This window comes from Halichoerus grypus, chromosome 4, assembly GCF_964656455.1.
Source record: "Halichoerus grypus chromosome 4, mHalGry1.hap1.1, whole genome shotgun sequence".
Classification (NCBI taxonomy): domain Eukaryota; kingdom Metazoa; phylum Chordata; class Mammalia; order Carnivora; family Phocidae; genus Halichoerus; species Halichoerus grypus.
The window spans coordinates 74,186,632-74,206,247 of NC_135715.1; the positions used below are offsets into that span (position 1 = coordinate 74,186,632).

The 19,616-nt window shown below is 36.5% G+C and overlaps 1 protein-coding gene across 1 annotated transcript in view; it reads left to right on the plus strand.

Moving 5' to 3' along the window:
- Positions 1 to 19,616, plus strand: part of LOC118541633 (phospholipid-transporting ATPase IB-like) — a 158,438-nt gene that overhangs the window by 23,937 nt on the left and 114,885 nt on the right. Inside the window, 4 exon segments of the mRNA XM_078070016.1 lie at positions 3,757 to 3,826; positions 12,450 to 12,577; positions 13,452 to 13,575; positions 16,964 to 17,129. Coding sequence (XP_077926142.1) covers positions 3,757 to 3,826; positions 12,450 to 12,577; positions 13,452 to 13,575; positions 16,964 to 17,129 — 488 coding nt within the window.

Below are 19,616 nucleotides of genomic sequence, written 5' to 3' on the forward strand. Positions count from 1 at the left end.
GTGACATCTCCTTCCCTCCTGTTTCCCTGCCATCAGACACTCAATGCTATTATGTTCCCGTGTATATTTCCAGGGATATTTTTATGTTTATAGACAAATACATCTATCTATGCTCCCCCCTTGTATTCTGAAAACTTTAAGTTTTCATTTATAAATGTATCAAAATATCTTCCTTTTCTAGTTTTTTTAAGGTGTAAAGTTAAGGTTATTAATTTGAGATTTTTCTTCTTAATTTTTTTAAAATGTAGATATTTACAGCTATAAATTAGACTCTAAGCACTGTTTTAGTTGCATCCCATAGGTCTTGGTATGTGGTATCTTAACTCTCATCCACCTCAGAGTATTTTTTAACTTCCCTTTTTATTTCTTTTTGATCCATTGGTTATTGAGTAGTGTGTTCTTTAAATTCCACTTACTTGGGAGTTCCCCAAATTTATTTCCCTATTAATTTCTAACTTCATCCTATTGTGATCAAGGAACATACTTTGTATGATTTCAGTCCCTTAAATTTATTGAGGCTTGTTGTATGGTTAACATATGATCAATCCTGGAGAATGTTCAATAGGCACTTGAAAAGAATGTATTTTTTGGGGCACCTGGGTGGCTCAGTCATTAAGCATCTGCCTTCAGCTCAGGTCATGATCCCAGGGTCCTGGGATTGAGCCCCACATCGGGCTCCCTGCTCTGCGGGAAGCCTGCTTCTCCCTCTCCCACTCCCCCTGCTTGTGTTCCCTCTCCCGCTGTATCTCTCTCTGTCAAATAAATAAATAAAATCTTTAAAAAAAAAAAAAAAGAATGTGTATTTTTCCAGTGCTTTGAATAGATCATCCTCATGCCTTCTTTCCTACAAGGTTTCTTTTTTTTTTTTTTTTTAAGATTTATTTATTTGAGAGAGAGAAAAAGAGCAGGGGAGGGACAGGGAGAGGCAGAGAGAATATCAAGCAGACTCCGCGCTGAGCACAAAACCCAATGTGGAGCTCGATTTCATGACCCTGAGATCGTGATCTGAGCTGAAACCAAGAGTTGGACGCTTAACTGACTGCGCCAACCAGGCGCCCTGATCCTCCAAGGTTTCTGCTGAGGAATGATATATAGTCTTATTTAGCATCTCTTGAAAGTGGTGCATAACTTTTTCCTCTTGCTTTCCAGGTTTTCTCTTTGGCTTTAACTTTTAACAGTTTGATTATTTGTCTAGGTGTGGTTTCTTGGAGAATATTTTACTTGAAGGCTTATTTGTTGAGCTTCTTGGATGTGTAGATTAATGCTCTTCATCAGATTTGGGAAGTTTTGGGGAATCATTTCTTTAAATATTTTTTCTGCCCCTTTCTCAATTCTCCTTTTGGGACTCCCATTATATGTATGTTGGTATGTTTGTTCATGTCCCACAGGTCTCTGAGGCTCTGTTTATTTTTCTTTATTCTTTTAAATTTTTGTTTCTCAGACTGAGTTATCCCAATTGACCTATCTTCAAGTTTGAGTCTTTCTTCTGCCTGCTCAAATTTGAGCAATGAATTTTTCATTTCAGTTATTGTGCTTTTCTTTTTTTTTTTTTTTAAGATTTTATTTATTTATTTGACAGAGAGAGCACAAATAGGGGAGCAGCAGCAGAGGGAGAGGGAGAAGCAGGCTCCCCACCAAGCAGGGAGCCCGATGCGGGGCTCGATCCCAGGACCCTGGGATCATGACCTGAGCCGAAGGCAGATGCTTAACGACTGAGCTACCCAGGCGCCCCTCAGTTATTGTACTTTTCAACCCAGAATTTCTATTTGGTTTCTTTATCATTTCTACTTTTTTCTTGATATTCTCTATTTGATGGGACATGTTCAAATATGTTATTTCTTTCAACATAGTTTCCTTTAGCTATTTGCATATAGTTAGCACATCTGATTTACAACTTTGTCTAGTAAAGTCAATGTCTGGATTTGCTCAGGGACACTTTCTATTGATTGCTTTTTAATCTGTGTATGGGTCATACTTGCTTCTCATGGTTTTCATGTCTCATGGTTTTTTGTTGAAAATTGAACATCTTAAGTAATATAATGTGGCATCTCTGGCAATCAGATTCTCTCTCCTCCTCAGGATTTATTTAAAAAAATTTTTTTAAAGTAGGTTCCCTGTCCAGCATGGAGCCCAATGCAGGGCTTGAACTCATGACCCTGAAATGAAGACCTGAACTGAGGTCAAGATTTGGAGGCTTAACCAACTGAGCCATCCAGGCACCCCACCCAGGATTTATGTTTGTTGCTTTTTATTACAAGTTTTTCTTTTAGGCCTTTTGGTTAGTCTATTGTTTCCCCTAACTATTATACATCACCTCAGACAACTGCAATGTTAAAACACTTTCCTGTAAATGTTCTCAACAAATCCCCACCACTGTTTACCCAGGATTTTAGCACTGGTTTAGCTCTGGGTCAGGTCAAATAAAAACAAATCCTTCAAGTGGGACCTTCCAGAGAACCATCAGGTGAAATAATGACTATGGGAACAGGCTTTGAATGACGTCTTGTTCTTTTATGCTCCCTCCAGTATTGGGATTGTGGACTATTATTTTTTAAAGCTGTCACTGAGCCAAAAGCAGGAAGTGGGAGTAGGGCAAGTTAAAATATTACAAAGCTCACTTTTTTAAAAACCAATATCCAGCTTTTTTTTTTCTTGAATAAAATCTCCTTGGGTTGATTTAAGTATTTAGTTAATTTTCAGAGTTCTGAAAAAGTTGATTCTCATAATTTTTGCCAGTTATCTCATTGTTTTATAGAAGAGAAAGTTTTTGGAAGTTCTTACTTTGTTATATCACTGGCATCTTTAATGAAGATATATTTTTATTTTTGGGGTATATGGTCTTGGCTGGCAAGATTGATACAGATTGTTTTACTTTAAACTTGATATTCAGTAAATGAGATACAGTCAAAAGAGTAAGACAGAAATCAAGACTAAGTAAACTTTAATGACATTTTTTGTTATTCTTTGTGGCATTTCCCCCCAAACAATTAATTTTCATGAGTAAATTGCATTTGATATGGAGTAAAATCTGGCAAGGCAAATGTTTGTTAATTCAGTGTCTTGATTTCTTAATGGGTGAGGTTAGATAGAAATAGAGAAGCCCAAATGTAGTGTTTGTCTGAGAGACTCTGCTCTGTCCAGAGTTATCCTGAAGATATGATTCACATTATAAAGGCCATAGACAGGTACCCGGGTGGCTCAGTTAGTTAAGCATCTGCCTTTGACTCAGGTCATGGCCCCAGGTTCCTGGGATCGAGCCCCATATTGGGCTCCCTGCTCAGTGGAGAGTCTGCTTCTCCCTCTCCCGCTGCCCCTCCACCCCCAGCTCATGCTTTCTCTCTTAAATAAATAAATAGATAAATAAAATCTTAAAAAAAAAAATAAAGGCGATAGATCCTGAGCCATTGGGAACTACAATGGACCCATTTTAGAAAATAACAGAATTTTAGGTTTGACTTTAGTTGTGACACTGGTTTGTTCTGAGCTATATAACATCTTCTATTCACCCTCAGCCATTTCTCTTTTTGGGATTAAAGAGTAAACACACAACTTTGTGAGGGTAGTTTTCCACTACAAGATGAATTTTAGGCTGGTAGTATCAGACTGCTAATTTCTCCTGAAAAAGTAATTGTAGTTCTTTCAGTTTTGAACAGTCCTTTCAGCTGTTGATGTAGATCCCATTTCATTGTTTACATTATTGGGAAATTAATTTTTGAAGAGATATTAATTCAGTGTTATTTGCTTTATCTTCCTTAGTGAACCTCAAGTAACCTGTTATGTTGCAACCTCTAATCTGGATGGGGAGACAAATCTAAAAATACAGCAGGTAAAGACACATTTTTAAATCCTAATTTTGTGCCTAAGCTCACAATGTCAAGTTTTGTCAGGTACCAGTTATTATTATTTTTTTTCATGAAGAAAAGTATGTCACTACTATTGTATAGATGTAATTCATCCTCACCAGTTATTTAGAGGATACTTTAAAAAAAATAAGTAGGAACTAGGTGATACGGTACTAGTGTAAGAAAAAAAATGTCCTATAAAATTCAGGTCATATAAAGGATAACATGCCTTTATGCATATTATTTTGAGGATATTTTTGTTAGTGCTTTGGTGGTAAAACTACTGTCATGATAAATATCATAACTAGATTAAAGGGGTATAAAGGAGCTCTGAGTATATACCACTGCTTTTTATTTATTTTTAAAAAAAATTTTTATACCACTGCTTTTTAAACATTTGAATTTCAGAGTAACTTGTGATTACGAATGGAAGGAGATAGTTTTCTAATTAACTTCCTATTAATGGAAAAAAGATAATCTTTAAGATAATTGAGTCTTTGCTTTATCACTTTGCTTCAGTAAGGAAGTCCCTGAATCTACACTTGACTATTTACATGTCTGCTAATCTTTTTTTGCAAACTTTAATTAGATTGAAAATGAAAAAAAAACATATTTAGAATTTATTAAAGTAATATATTATCTTCATAAAAATAATATAAGTAATACAGAAACTTAGTCTATTAAACCTTATCTCCACCTTCCAAATCCCACCTTTATTCCCAGTACTAATTGTTGTAATAGTTTGGTGGTACCTTCTTATTTTTAAAAATGCAATTGTAGACTTCTGCTTCAGGGGAAATGAAGTAGACATACTTTCTTCTATTTTTCCTGCTAAGTACAAGTAAAAACTTTGGTCATTATATAGGAAAACAAATATGAGAAGACACTGAAAGAGTGATAGAAGAAGGTAGATTGTGGGACCTTGGAACCCAGGGAACAACATGGTGGTGAGCTCCCTGGGTTTTCCTTTTGTCATATATACCAGGCTTGGAACTGAAGAAACCAAAAACCCAGAAAAACCAATGGACACAGACCAAAAAATGCCCCAACAAAAGCCTCCTTTCTCTAGTCAAAGGACCAGGAAAGGGGCAGCCAGCAAGGCAGAAAGTTTGAGACAATGGCCACTCCATCCCAGCCAAACACCAGAGTAAAAATTTGGCCCCACTCCTACCAATGCCAGCAAGTGTGGAGCCTAGAATTCCACCCTTACCCAGCTGTAATGAGGCACCCAACTCCCCAACAAGGATGGTGTCAGAGAAACCAAGTAAGAAGCCAAGACTTTGATTTTGTAATAAGGATGGTAATAAGGCCCTCCTCTCTTTTCACTGTGTCAGTGAAGACTACATGGACAGCAGTAATAAGGCACTCCAACCCCTTCAGTGCAGGGAGGTAATGATGGAGGCCTACAGGGGAGCCAGAACTCCCGCTCCTGCCCAGCTATAACAAGGAGCTCCTCCATTTGGTTGTCAGCAGAGGCCAAGTGTGCAACTTGCCTCTCTGTCCCCCATCTTGCAGTAATGAGGCCACACCTGCTTCCCTTGTCAGAGTAGTGTCAGAGGAAGCCACCTAACACAGAAAGCTTGGTGATATCCAGATCTTATATTACCCCAAATATCCAGATTTCAATAAAAAGTCATTCATTATGCCAAAAACCAGGAGGATCTCAAACTCAGTGAGAAAAGACAATCAACTAATGCTAAGACAAAGATAATGAGATGTTAGAATTATCTGACAGAGATTTTAAAGGCTCCATCAGGGAAAGAGTTTCACTGAGCAACTACAAACATGCTTGAAACAAATGAAAATACAAAAGTTCTCAACAAAGAAACAGAATCTCAGCAAAGCAATAGAAGACTTAAAGATGGCCCAAATGGAAATTTTAGAACTTAAAAGTACAGTAAGTACTTACGGCATCAAAAACTCTCAAGGGATGAGCTCAACAGCAGAACAGAAGGGACAGAGGAAAGAATCCATGAACTGAAAGATAAAACAATAGGAATTTCCCAACTTGAACAGCAGAGATAATAGGCTGAAAAGGAAATGGACAGAGCTTCAGAGACCTGTGGGAATATAACCAAAGATCTAACATTCATGACATGAGATGCTGGAAGGAGAAGGGAGGAGCTGAAAAACTACTAGAAGAAACGGTTGCTAAAACTTCACAAATTTGCCAGAAGACATAAACTACAAATTTAAGAAGCTGAACAAGCCAAAAAGGATAGACCCAAAGAATCCATACCAAGACACATCATAGTAAAACTTCTGAAAACAAAGAAAAAAATATTTTAAAGCAGTGAGAGAAAAAGGACCCTACCTCTAGGGGAAAGACCCTTTGTGTAAAAGCAGATCTCTCGTTAAAACCCATGGAGGTCAGAAAGAAATGGCATAACATTTTTAAAACGCTGATAGGGAAGAACTGTCAGTCCAGAATCATGTATCCAGCAAACACCTTCTTCAAGAATGAAGAGAGAATTAAAACATTCTCAATTGAAGGAAAAATAACAGAAGTTGTTGTCACAAGGCCCACTGTCAAAGAATGGCTAAAGGAAGGTCTTGAAACAGAAAGGAAACCATAAAAAAGGAACGAACATAAGGAAGAAGAAAGAAGGAACATGATAAGCAAAAATAAGGTTAAATACAGTAAGCTTTTTTTCCTTTTGAGTTTCCTAAATTATGTTTGATGGTTGAAGCAAAAATCATAAGATGATCTAATATGGTTCTAAATATGTGAGTGAAAATATTTAAGATATATAACAGGGGAGGGTAAAGAGACATAAGAGGAAGCAAGGCTTCTATATTTAAATTTGTAAAATGATGATACAAATAAACTGTGAGAAGTTGCTTATAAATAATGTAATGCCTGGAGCAACCACTACAATAGTTATACAAAGGAAGATACTAAAAACACTATCAATAAACCAAAACGGAATCCTAAAAAATGTCCAAGTAACCCAAAGGAAAGCAGGAAAAAGCAAAAAGCAAAACCAGAGAGGACAAACAAAAAAAATCAATAATTTTATTAAATGAAATGGTATTAATATGCCATTAAGTTTTGGATTAAAGTAATATCTAATGGATTAAAAACATGATCCAACTATATGCTGTCTATTCAAAACTCATTTTAATTATATAGGCAGGTTAAAAGTAAAAAGATGGCACCTGAGTGGCTCAGTCGGTTAAGCGTCTGCCTTCTACTCAGGTCATGATCCCAGGGTCTAGGATCCAGCCCCATGTGGGGCTCCCTGCTCAGCTAGGAGCCTGCTTCTCCCTCTCCCTCTGCCTCTCTCCCCTACTCATGCTCTCTCTCTCTCTCAAACTCTCTCTTTCTCTCTCAAATAAATAAAATCTTTTAAAAAAAGTAAAAAGATGGAAAAAGATATATCATGTAAAGATTAAAAGAAATCAGGAGTGGCTATATTAATATCAGATCAAGTAGACATCAGAGCAAATGAAATTGCTAGAGACAGGAACATTTTTTTCTTATTGTTATACAATGATAAGAGAGTCAATCCACCAATAAGACATAGCAATGCTAATGTGTGTATACATCAAAAAACAGAACTGCAAATATGTGAAGCTAAAAGTGATAGAACTTAAAAGATAGACAAATCCACATTTATAGTTGGAGACTTCAGCAATCCCCTCTCATTAATTGACAGAACAACTAGATCGAAAATTCTTCAAGATACAGAACTATATGCCATTAATCAACAGGATCTGTTTGATATTTATACAACATTCAACAATACCCAACAAAAGAAAAACACACATTCTTTTCAGTGTGCAAGGAACACACAGCAAGATAGACAATACCTGTGTCATAAAACAAGCCTCATAAAATTAGAAGAATTGAAACCATGGAGAATGTGTTCTCCAACCACGGTGGAATAAAGCTAGAAATCAGTGACAAAGATAACAGAAAAACCTACAAACACCTGAAAAAGGTAAACTGAATAGCTCAGTACCTACTAAGGAAGTTGAATTTATAATTTAAAAGCTCCCCCAAAAGAAATCTCAAATCTCAGGCCCAGGTGGTTTCACTGGAGATTTCTAACAAACACACAAAGAAAAATTAACATCAATTATACACAGTCTCCTCCAGAAAACAGAAGAGAGGGACTGCTTCCCGACAAAGCTGTTATTACCCTGATATCCAAACCAGACAGAGACAATGGAAAAAAACAAAACCAAACAGTCCAATAATCCTCATGGGTATAGACACCTGAATTCTTCAAAAGTATTAGTAAGTGGAATTCAACAATATATGAAAAGAGTTATAAAGGTTTATTCCATGTACTCAAGGCTTGTTTAATAATTGAAAATCTATCCATGTAATCCACTATTTTAGGCTAAAAAAGAAAAATCACATGATAATATTAATAAATGCAGGAAAACATCTGACAAAATTCAGGGTCGATTCATGATAAAAACTTAGAGAAATGTAGAAATAGAGGGGAACATTCTCAACTTGGTAAAGAACATCTACAAAAAAACTTAGAGCTAATATTAAAATACATGTGGTGAAATATAAGTGGTAAAGACTAAATGCATTCCCCCTGAGACAGGAAACAGGCAAGGATATCTGCTCTCACTATTCTTGTTCACATAGCACTGGAAGAGGTAAAAAGTCCAATAAGAGGAAAACAAGACACACAGATTGGAAGGGAAGTAATAAGACTGTCTCTGTTTGATTTTGACATGGTTGTCTACATAGAAAAGTTGTCTACCTAGATTCCCAAGGAATCTAAAATAAAATGAAATAATGTGTTTTTGGCAAGGATATAGGATACCAGATAAATATACAAAACCACTTGTTTTTTTAAAAAAGATTTTATTTATTTGACAAAAAGAGCGAGAGAGGGAACACAAGCAGGGGGAGTGGGAGAGGGAGAATCAGGCTTCCCGCTGAGCAGGGAGCCCGATGCGGGGCTTGATCCCAGGACCCTGGGATCACGACCTGAGCCGAAGGCAGACGCTTAATGACTGAGCTACCCAGGTGCCCCTACAAAACCACTTTTATCTCTGTATAGTAGCAATAAATGTGTGGACCCTGAAATTAAAAATACAGTATCGGGGCACCTGGGTGGCTCAGTCGGTTAAGTATCTGCTTTCAGCTCAGGTCATGATCCTGGGATTGAGCCCCACATTGGGGAGAATTAACATCCTTACTGTATTGCTCAGCAGGGATTCTGCTTCTCCCTCTCCCTCTGCTCCTCCCCCCACTCCTGCTCCTGCACATAAAATCTTTAAAAAAAATACGGTATAAGTACTCAAAATGTGAATTAGGGGGCACCTGGGTGGCGCAGTTGATTAAGAGTCTGACTCTTGGTTTCGACTCAGGTCATGATCTCAGGGTTTTCAGATCAAACCCCGCGTAGGGTTCTGCACTTGGTGCAGAGTCTGCTTGAGACTCTGTCTCCCTCTGCCCCTACACTTTCTCTCTCTCTCTCTCTCTCAAATAAATAAATCTTTAAAAAATATGAATTAAGTGTAAATCTAACAAGATAGACAGGATCTGTATGCTGAAAATTTCATTACAATGTTGATGAAAGAAATTAAAGAAGATCTAGATAAATGGAGAGATAAACAGTGTTCATGGATTGAAAGACTCAATACAGTAAGGATGTTAATTCTCCCCAAATTGACATACAGGTTTAATGCAACTCCTATGAAAATACCAGCAAGGTCTTTTGTAGAGATAGATGAGCTTATCCTAAAATATGTACAGAATGGCAAAGAAACTGTAATAGCTAAAACAATTTTGAAAAAGCAGCATAAAATGGAAGGAATAAATCTACCTGATTTCAAGTCATTTTTTAACTACAGTAATCAGGAGTGTGTAGTTTTGGTAAAGGATAGACACACAGCTCAATGCAGCAGAATAGAAAAGCCAGAAATAGATCTACACAGATATGCCCAAATGACTTCGTCAAAGGAGCAAAAGCAATTCATTGCAGAAAAGATAAACTTTTCAACAAATGGTGCTGGAGCAATTGTATGTGCATAGGCAAAAAACAAAGTAAAAAACACTTGACCTAAGTCTCATACTTTATACAAAAGTTAACTAATAATTTATCATAACTTAAATGTAAAATGTAAAACTAAAAAACTTTTAGGAAAAAAAATTGGAAAAAAATCTTCAGAATTTAGAGTAGGCCAAGATTTTCAGACTCAATACTAAAAATGTGATCCTGAAATGGAAAAATTGATAAATTGGACCTCATCAAAATGAAAAGCTTTTGCTTTTGAAGAAGATGAAAAGACAAGCTGAAAACTGGGAGAAAATATTCGCAAACCACATATCTGACAAAGGATTGGTATTTCAAATATATAAAGAACTCTCAAAACTCTACAGAAAAAAAAAATAGCCAAACCAAACAATTCAATTAGAACATGGGCAAAAAAAGACATTTCATGGAACAGGATATAAAAATGGCAAATAAGCACATGCAGATATTTTCTACATCATTAACCATTAGGGAAATGCAAATTAAAATCAAAGTGAAATGTTACTACATACCTATCAGAATGGCCAAAATTAAAAATAGTTCCAACACCAAATGCAGGTAAGGATGTGGAGAAACTGGATCATTCAAACACAATGGGAATATAAAATGATACAGCCACTTGGGAAAACATTTTGGCGGTTTTGTATAAAATTAAACATGCAAATATTATATGACCCAGTAATTGTACTATCCCAGAGAGATGAAAAGCTATGTTCACAGAACAGACAACCTTTATGCAAATGTTTATAGCAGCTTTATTAACAATAGCCAGCTATCCTCTAGCAGGTGAATGTTTAACTGTGATACATCTATACTTATTTTTGTTTATTTATCTTAAATCCAGACACTTTACTAAACTCTCTTACACATTTTTATGATTTTTAAGTCAAGCAGATAGCATTTTTGGGGTAACAAATTCTTTCTATAAAAGTTGGTTCATTTCTGGTGTTTATTTTTCAGTAATCATACTTAATTTCCTTTTTCCCCAGTCATATGGTATTCCCCAGAAACTCCTGAACAGTTGCAAATAAATTTGGTGATAGAACCTAGTCTCTTCTTGATCCTGACTAACATGGAAATGCTTTAACATTTTATAGTTAAGTGTGGATAGTTGCTTTTTGTTTGCTTTTATCAAATTTGTGAAGTTTTGCTAAGATTTTTTTTTCTAGAATGCATGTTAAGCTTTTTACTATTTTTTCTGCCTCTATTGATAGGATAATGCTTTTTCTTTTTTAATTCATTAATATATCACTCTTGAGCATCTGTTTTTGAGTGTACTGGTAATACATATTTTCTTTTTCGGGGAAATATTTGTTCATGTTGTTTGTTCATTTTTCTATTGGGATATTTATATTTTTATTGGTTTATAGGATTTCTTTACATATTTTTCTTACTAATTATTTGTCAGTTATATGTATTAAAAATGTCCAGAAGACATTTACCCAGTTGGTAACTTGGTCTTATACTTTATTTAAGGCATCTTTTGATTAACAGAAGTTCATCCCAAACTGTTTCAATGTAGGTTTCTGAGTGTCAAAACTTCCAAGATATTGTTTGCATGCCTGAAAATATTTGCGTTAAACTTTCACATTTGTTTGATATTTGGGAAATTTAAAGGTCTAAATTTAAAGGTCTTTTATTTAGATAACTAAAAATAAAAATTCACTGTCTTCTTATATCTTGTATTGTTGTTAAAAAGACTGATGACAATTTGATTCTTTTTTTTTTTTAAAGATTTTATTTATTTATTTGAGAGAGAGAGAGAGAATGAGAGAGAGAGAGAGCCCAAGATGGGGGAAGGTCAGAGGGAGAAGCAGACTCCCTGCTGAGCAGGGAGCCTGATGTGGGACTGGATCCTGGGACTCCAGGATCATGACCTGAGCTGAAGGCAGTTGCTTAACCAACTGAGCCACCCAGGTGCCCTGACAATTTGATTCTTGTTCTCCTGAAGATGATCCGCTTTTTCTCTCTGGAAAGTTGAGATCATCTTATTGCAATGAGACATTCTCTAGATCAGTGTTTCTCCAAGTGTGATCCCTGGACCAGCACCATCACCATTCTTTTGGAAATACAAATTCTAGTGACCCACCCCAGACCTACTGAAAAAAACAAAACAAAACAAAAAACAACAACACAAAAACCCTCGGGGTACATCTCAGCAGTCTGTATTTAAAGACTTCCAGGTGAATCTGATGCATGCAAATCAGGTGATGCATGGAATCACTATTCTAGATCCTTACTACTCTAAGCATGGTCCAGCGTTCAGCATCATCAGCTACATCCATAAATGTATCAAACATGACATGATGTTTGGTTATAGTGACTGTACTTTCAAAAATGTTATTTTCATATAGAGATGATGAAAACTTAACTTTCCTACATCTTTCAACCTTACTAAAATTATTTGCAAAATGCTGGCATGGCAAAGTTTTCTAACAAAGTTTATGTTAAAGTTTCATGTGCATAATTTGTTACCTGATAAGTGCAGTACATTTTTAAACCCTGATTTTCATAATTTTCTTTTATTAACTACTCGAGACATTGAACTTTGCTATTAAAATTTAATTTTCATGTTTTTAACTTTGACTTTATTTTACAGGCTTTGTTAGAAACAGCTGAAATGCAAACAGAAAAACAATTGTCAAGCCTATCAGGAAAAATAGAATGTGAAGGACCTAATCGTCATTTCAATACGTTCATTGGAACCTTGTATCTAAATGGTAAAAGGTATCATCTTTCACTTCTCAAACCTTTTTTTTTTTTAATGGAACATTAAAAAATGGCAGTTTTTATTCTCTTGGTTGGTAACATTTTAAACCTTTATACTTTTTCATTTTTTACTTGACTTTGAAATACCTGAGGCATCAATATATTGTTTTTTAAAAAAGGAATTCTTAAGTATAAGAGGAAAGTGTATGACATTTTCTTAATCAGCTTACCTGCAAATGGAAGGACTAGAGAAGTCAGGTCCAAGTTCCCATTGCAGACAAGCACTTAGCACATCCCTTGGGGTAAATTAGTGGAAAGAACAAGGTTTTGAAAGTCATTCAAGGAGAGAAGCCACTAAGGATTTAGTTTGATAACGATGAAGGATTTTTCCTAATTTCTACTCCATTTCTACTTAGCTTCTACTTTAGACTTTCACAAAAACATCTTTTATATAGTGAGTTGGGCTGTGCTGGAGGGGAGGAGGACAAGTAAATATGGCAGACTGAGCTTGCTTTGTGTGCTCTGAATGACCACATATAATCTTTTCTATAGATTACCAAATTGGCACACAGGTACTTATTCCTCCACCTAATCTTCCTTGACAATAAGATTTATAGTCACCGTAGGTATCAGAGGTATTTTCTCTCCAAAATTTCAGTCAACATACTTTTTTGGGTTAGTGAGAAATGGATCATAAAACATTGTTTTTCCATGCTCTTTTAGAAGGAGGTACTTTCTATGAAGACACATTTGTTTTTATTGCTATTTCCCCCCAGTGTTGAACTTGACAAAAGGAAATATATGTAAGGTGAAAGCTTAGGCTTGCTTTACATTGTGAAAAGAAAAGAAAAAACTTTTTGGTTAATTTATAAATGCTCTTCTTTATTTTTAGCCCTGTTCCAATTGGGCCTGATCAGATCTTGCTAAGAGGTACACAACTTAAAAATACTCAGTGGATCCTTGGCATAGTTGTTTACGCTGGAGTTGAAACCAAATTCATGCAGATAAAATAATTTGTGATGACAGATAGTATTGCCTCTAGATTTTTTCTTCTTTTAGGAGGTGAGGGATTTAGTGTTTCTCTCTTGAATTTAGGAAGCTTATTTCTGGGGGCACCTGGGTGGCTCAGTTGGTTAAGTGTCTGCCTTCGGCTCAGGTCATGATCCCAGAGTCCTGGGATCAAGTCCCACATTGGGCTCCCTGCTCAGCAGGAAGTCTGCTTCTCCTTCTGCCCCTCCTCCTGTTCATGCTCTCTCTCTTAAATAAATAAATAAAATATTTTTTTAAAGGAAGCTTATTTCTGTTTATTAGTCTGAAGTTTGAAGGGAGGTCCATATTTCATTTTAGTCTATATGGCTCCCATTTGTGGTAAGATTATTTTGGCCAAATGACATTAGAAGTTCTATGTAAATTCTTACTCTCATGTACCATTCCTCTCAATCATCTTGCTTTCTTTTTTTAAATTCTATAATGAACAAATATTTAATAATACGTGTACAGACACACACATAAACGTGCAGAAAACACTTTGTGTTGGCAAAAATGGTAAAATAATTCTATAGATGGTATCAATCTGTACAGACTATTATATGAATTGCTATTTAAGACTTAAAATTACATTCTATATTAACATATGGAGGGGTGCCCGGGTGGCTCAGTCGGTTGAGCATTGGACTCTTGATTTCGGCTCAGGTTATGATCTCAGGGACGTGGTGGGATTGAGCCCTGTATCAGGCTCCACGCTTAGAACAGAGTCTGCTTGAGATTCTCTCTCCCTCTCCCTCCACCCTTCCTCCCACTTGTGTGCTTGCTCTGTCTTAAATAAATAAATAAATAAATCTTTAACATGTGGAAATGACATAGTTACATTAGAGAGTCTAGGGGAGAGAAACTATTATAAATATTGCTGCAGTGAACATGGATAGTTGCTTATTTTTTTCACAGAAGATAAATCTCTAGCATTGAAATTGTTGAAACAAAAGGCAGCATATTTTTTTAAAGTTTTTATTTAAATTCCAGTTGGGGAGAGCTGGTTGGGGGAATGGGTTGAATAGGTGATAGGGATTAAGTGTTGTGATGAGCACCAGCTGTTGTGTAGAAGTGTTGAATCACTAAATTGTATGCCTGAAAATCAATCACGGTCTTTGTTTTGGAGTAGGAGTTTTTGCATGTTTATTATTCACGAGAAGTAACTTAACAGTAAGTCTACCCATTATACCATCTGCTAAAATACAACATTTGGCTTTGACTATTCCTTCTACAAATATCTCTTCAGTACTTTTGTAATGCCAGACACTGTGCTAAGACCTTGGGGTGTAGTAGGCCTGTTGCCTGTCCTTGAGTTACTTGCAGTGTGTGAAGGAAGACAGTCAAGGTAACATAATAGCACGAGGTCACTCAGGAGGGGTAAGTATAGGATGCTCCGTGTCTGCACAGGCGCTCCATCCAACCTGATGCTGAGGCTGTTGTGGGGAAGTAGCATGTAAAGCAAGACCTGAAGGCTGAGTAGAATACATGGGAGTGTCAAGGGCATGGGGAGGTTCAGAAAGAAAGGGAGGCAGGTGGGACAGCACTAGACCAAGAATTGGCATGTGCCCTATTGGGTAGTGCAATGCAGTGTGACTGATGGCAGAGAAAGAAGGCATGGAATGGGGACAGACTAGTCTGAGGAAAGTTGGAGGCTGTACGACTGAAGACCTGGGAACATTTTCTTGCAAAGCTATGGCTGGTCTGTGACATTCCCCTGTGTTTGCTTCCCAATCTCTTGTCTCACTTTTCTTTTTCCTCTCATTCTTCCTGCCCTGGGATTGTACCCTGCAATAACGCATTAATGGGTAAGATTTCCTTATACTCTGTATACTAGAAACCCCAGACTAAGACAGTGATATAAACACAGTCTATCCCCAAAAAGAAGTTTGTATTTGGACAGGGAACCAAGGGCAACGTAGAACACACATAATCATGACCCATGATTCAGTTGTAAACTGCTCCACCCTCAAACAGTACACTTCAAATGACCGCGCTGGCTTACTTAATTGTCCACCTGGTAATACAACACTGCATCTCAGATTTCACTGTCTACTGTTAATGGAAGAAGCCCACTCCATTATCCCCCCAGTATGGCTTGTCTGTGCTGCAGCTCATTGGAAAGTGCATCCTTCTCTATGATATTTTGTGGATGTAAATCATTGCAGAAGTTTATTATACATGTTGATTGTGTCATTTAAGAATAACAGAAATCTCAAAGAGGGCTTTTTCATGACTTCAGAAAAGAAAGAACTAGTAAATGTCAGTATTTACTTATTGAAAGATTTTAAGTACAACACCCTTAGCTGAAAACTGTTCTATATTGTATAACATTTGAAGACATTACTTATACAGGTTAACAAAAGAGAAGGAATGACATGATTGCTTTGGAGATATTATACATAGTATATATATACTTATATATGTATATATATATTTATATATATGTATATATGTATATAAATTATGTGCACACACACACGGATGTTCTCTAATACTAGGCTTAATGCAGTTAAACCTAGGATTTTAAAAAATCTTATTCATATGCTTTGTAAAAAAGTTGAGTAATTTAGAGTACTAACTCATATTTTCATAACTTGTAGACTTTGAGGATTTATGCTTCTACATTTAAAAAAAATGTAGAAATGGTAAACTTAATCTGCCAAAGTGTGATTGAAAAATTAAATATTTATATCTACCTATATCTGTATATATCTATATGCTTGCCAATTATATATGTTATATATTAAAAAATTAAATACACATATATTTGCCAATATTTCAGTAGACCTCAGCAGACAATTATCAGAAATTTATGGGCAAATCTGAAATGCTAATAGAAAATTATTATTTGAAACTCTCACTGTATCCCTAACCCAGAGTTTTGGTTTCCCTAAAATATGCATGTGTCAGAGCAATTATTGTACTGGTAAAATCTTGAATATTTTCCCAACGGACTCAGATGAAAGGTATCTTTCTACGGTTTTTAAACCAGAAATAATTCAATAAGTATAAGTAGTAAAACCAACAAATTAGTATGGTCTTTTTTGGGGGGGTTCTGTACAGAAGATCACCTAGACTGATTTACCACATTTGATTTTTTTTTTTTAAACCCTAGAACTCTGGGGTGATAGATCATCTGTGTGAATATGTTCTTTGTGAATTAGTAAAAAATGCTTCAAGGACTGAAGTGGAAAAGCCATGTCATTCAACAATATGGCACACTTTTAGTCTTGGTAGTTATTTGGCAAAAAAAAGTGTGCTATTTTTCAGCTGTTAGGATTTTTGACCTCTTCTTGTCATCAGAGTATTCATGAATTATAATTCCTTTGATTGTTTTTCATTCTTTTTGGTGTGTGTGCATGTGCTATTATGCAGAATTCTATCAGATTGCCTCTCAAGAGATCAAATGTTGAGAAGGTGACCAGTGTGCAGATCCTGGTGTTGTTCCTGCTGCTCCTGGCCATGTCCTTGGTGAGCTGTTTGGGAGCCATACTCTGGAATGACTGGTACGGAGAAGGCATTTGGTACATCAGGACGAAGGGTAAATGTCCAAGGGTGGTAAGAAGCTACCATTTTGGGAGTTGTAATGCTGTAACCCTGAGGATTAACCTGAATTTAGAAACAATGTTTCCTTCTTAAGATTGTTCTGCCAGTTCCGCATAATCTTGGCATTCCAGAATAAAGGAGAGGGAGGAGTCAAGGCAGAGGAATGAGACTGAGCCAGACAGACAAGGCCCACATCGCTGCCTCTACCACCTAGCCACCAGGAGAAGTTGGACAAGGGTTTTTACTTCTCTGGGCTTCTCTTTTTACTTCTTCTTCCCTCATTTGAAAATGGCAATAATACCCACCTCATTGGGTTAGTACAGTGCTCTGTGGACAATGAATGATGCCAAGAAAATGACTACAAGGGGCCCCCCCGAAGGGGATTCAGTGGTTAAATTGACCAGAAGGTCAGTAAAAGATTTAAAGGTAAACTATCCTTGGCATTAAAAGTTCAGTCTTTTTTTTTTCTTATGTCTTTCCATGTTTTCAGAATTAGCTGTCATACATCTTTCTGCCTTTTCTCATCTATTAGCTGAGGATTTTAAATTTTTCTAACTTCCTTTGAGAGGATCTGTCTGGGAGCATCTTAAAAATAAAGAAGCTAAGATAAAGACTTTGTAGATTGGATAAAAAAAAATCAAAGATTCATTCTTACGCAATCTGGATTTCTAGATGGTACCTAACCAGTTTTTATCTCAAGCTTTTAGATTTTCAATGATTTCAAAAAAGTAATCTCAATTTAAATGTGCTTGTTTAATTTGTCTGAGCCCAGGGCCCTGAATATTATCTTATTTTGAAACAGACACAAATTCTTACAGAAGTCACTGATATTTTGTTGCCGATAAAATGTGTCAAGTTCTGCATACCCTACAAATGACCTGTTCTTTCCTTCTTGATCAGACTTCTTGAAAGAAGAGACAACCCTCATTGTTTCTATTTTCTTGCATCCTGGTCACTCTTGGGTCCATTTCCATCTGCTGTCCACTTCAACCAGTCTACTGGAATTGTGGCTCAAGTGTAGGAATCAATTCCCAGTTGCCAAACCCAGTGGTCATTTTTTTAAGTGGGATCTAATTGGACCCCTGCCACCCTCTTCTGATATTTTTTTTAAACCATCTCTTCCCTATTTGATTCATAGAAACTTTGATCCACCTTTTAAATGCTGGTATTTTTCAGGATCCTAGGTTCACCAGGGATGTCTCAACTTGGGTCCATAAATCCTAAAAATTTTGAGAGAACTTCATTCATATATGTATATGTGCATGTTGTTTTCCTGCAGAAGGGCCTTCACTGGCTTCTTAGGGATTATCTTGTCCAAGAAAATCCTTCTAAGAGAGCTCACTTGCTCTAATAATTTCATCTGTCATCCATCAGTTGATGTCTTCTACCTGTTTGCCTCCAGCTCAGATCACTCTCTGAATTATTAACTCATTGTTGTCTGGACATTACTTTCCAGGTATCATGTAGACTTCTTTTTTTAAAAAAATTTGATTTAATTTTATTATGTTATGTTAGTCACCATACAGTACATCATTAGTTTTTGATGTGGTGTTCCATGATTCATTGTTTGCATATAACACCCAGTTCTCCATGCAATACGTGCCCTCCTTAATACCCATCACCGGGCTAACCCATCCCCCCACCTCCCCTCCCCTCTAAAACCCTCGATTTGTTTCTTGGAGTCCATAGTCTCTCATGGTTCGTCTCCCCCTCTGATTTCCCCCCCTTCATTTTTCCCTTCCTTCTTCTAATGTCCTCCATGCTATTCCTTATGTTCCACAAATAAGTGAAACCATATGAAAATTGACTTTCTCTGCTTGACTTCTTAATTCAGCACGTACAAAACTAAATGCATCTTTTCTCCCCCAAACCATTGTCTTTTTTCAGTATTCTCCATGTAAATTGTAGGTACTCCATCCAACCATCATCCAAGCTAGAAACATAAAGGTCACTCTTACTCCTCCTTCTCAGCTTCCTCCTCTTTTCCCCACTCCTACCCCTATGGCCTTCATCATCCAATCAGTCCCAAAGTCTTGTTCATTCCACCTTTTCAATATTTTCTCTGTGTGTACTCTTTTTCATCCCTGGACAACTGTCACAGTTTTCCAACTGGTTGCCCAGCCCTCAGTCAAGTTCCACTCCAACTCATTCTTCATACAGTTTCCAGAAAGATGCAGATAAAAAATAGTTATGAATACATGCAGTAGCTTCAGTGTATCCTGTTGTTTACGCTGGTATGGTAGACTACTACCTGATGGCCCACTGCTTGTTTTTGTAAATAAAGTTTTATCGGAGCACAGCCATACTTATTTATTTATGTATTATCTGTGATTATTTCAGTGCTACAATAGCAGAGTTGAGTAATTGAAACAGAGACTGTATGTCCTGCAAAACCTAACCTAAAATATTTACCCTCTGGCTGTAGACTCCTGGCTTACAGGGTCAAGATAAATCTCCTTTAGCATGGCATATCAGGACTTTT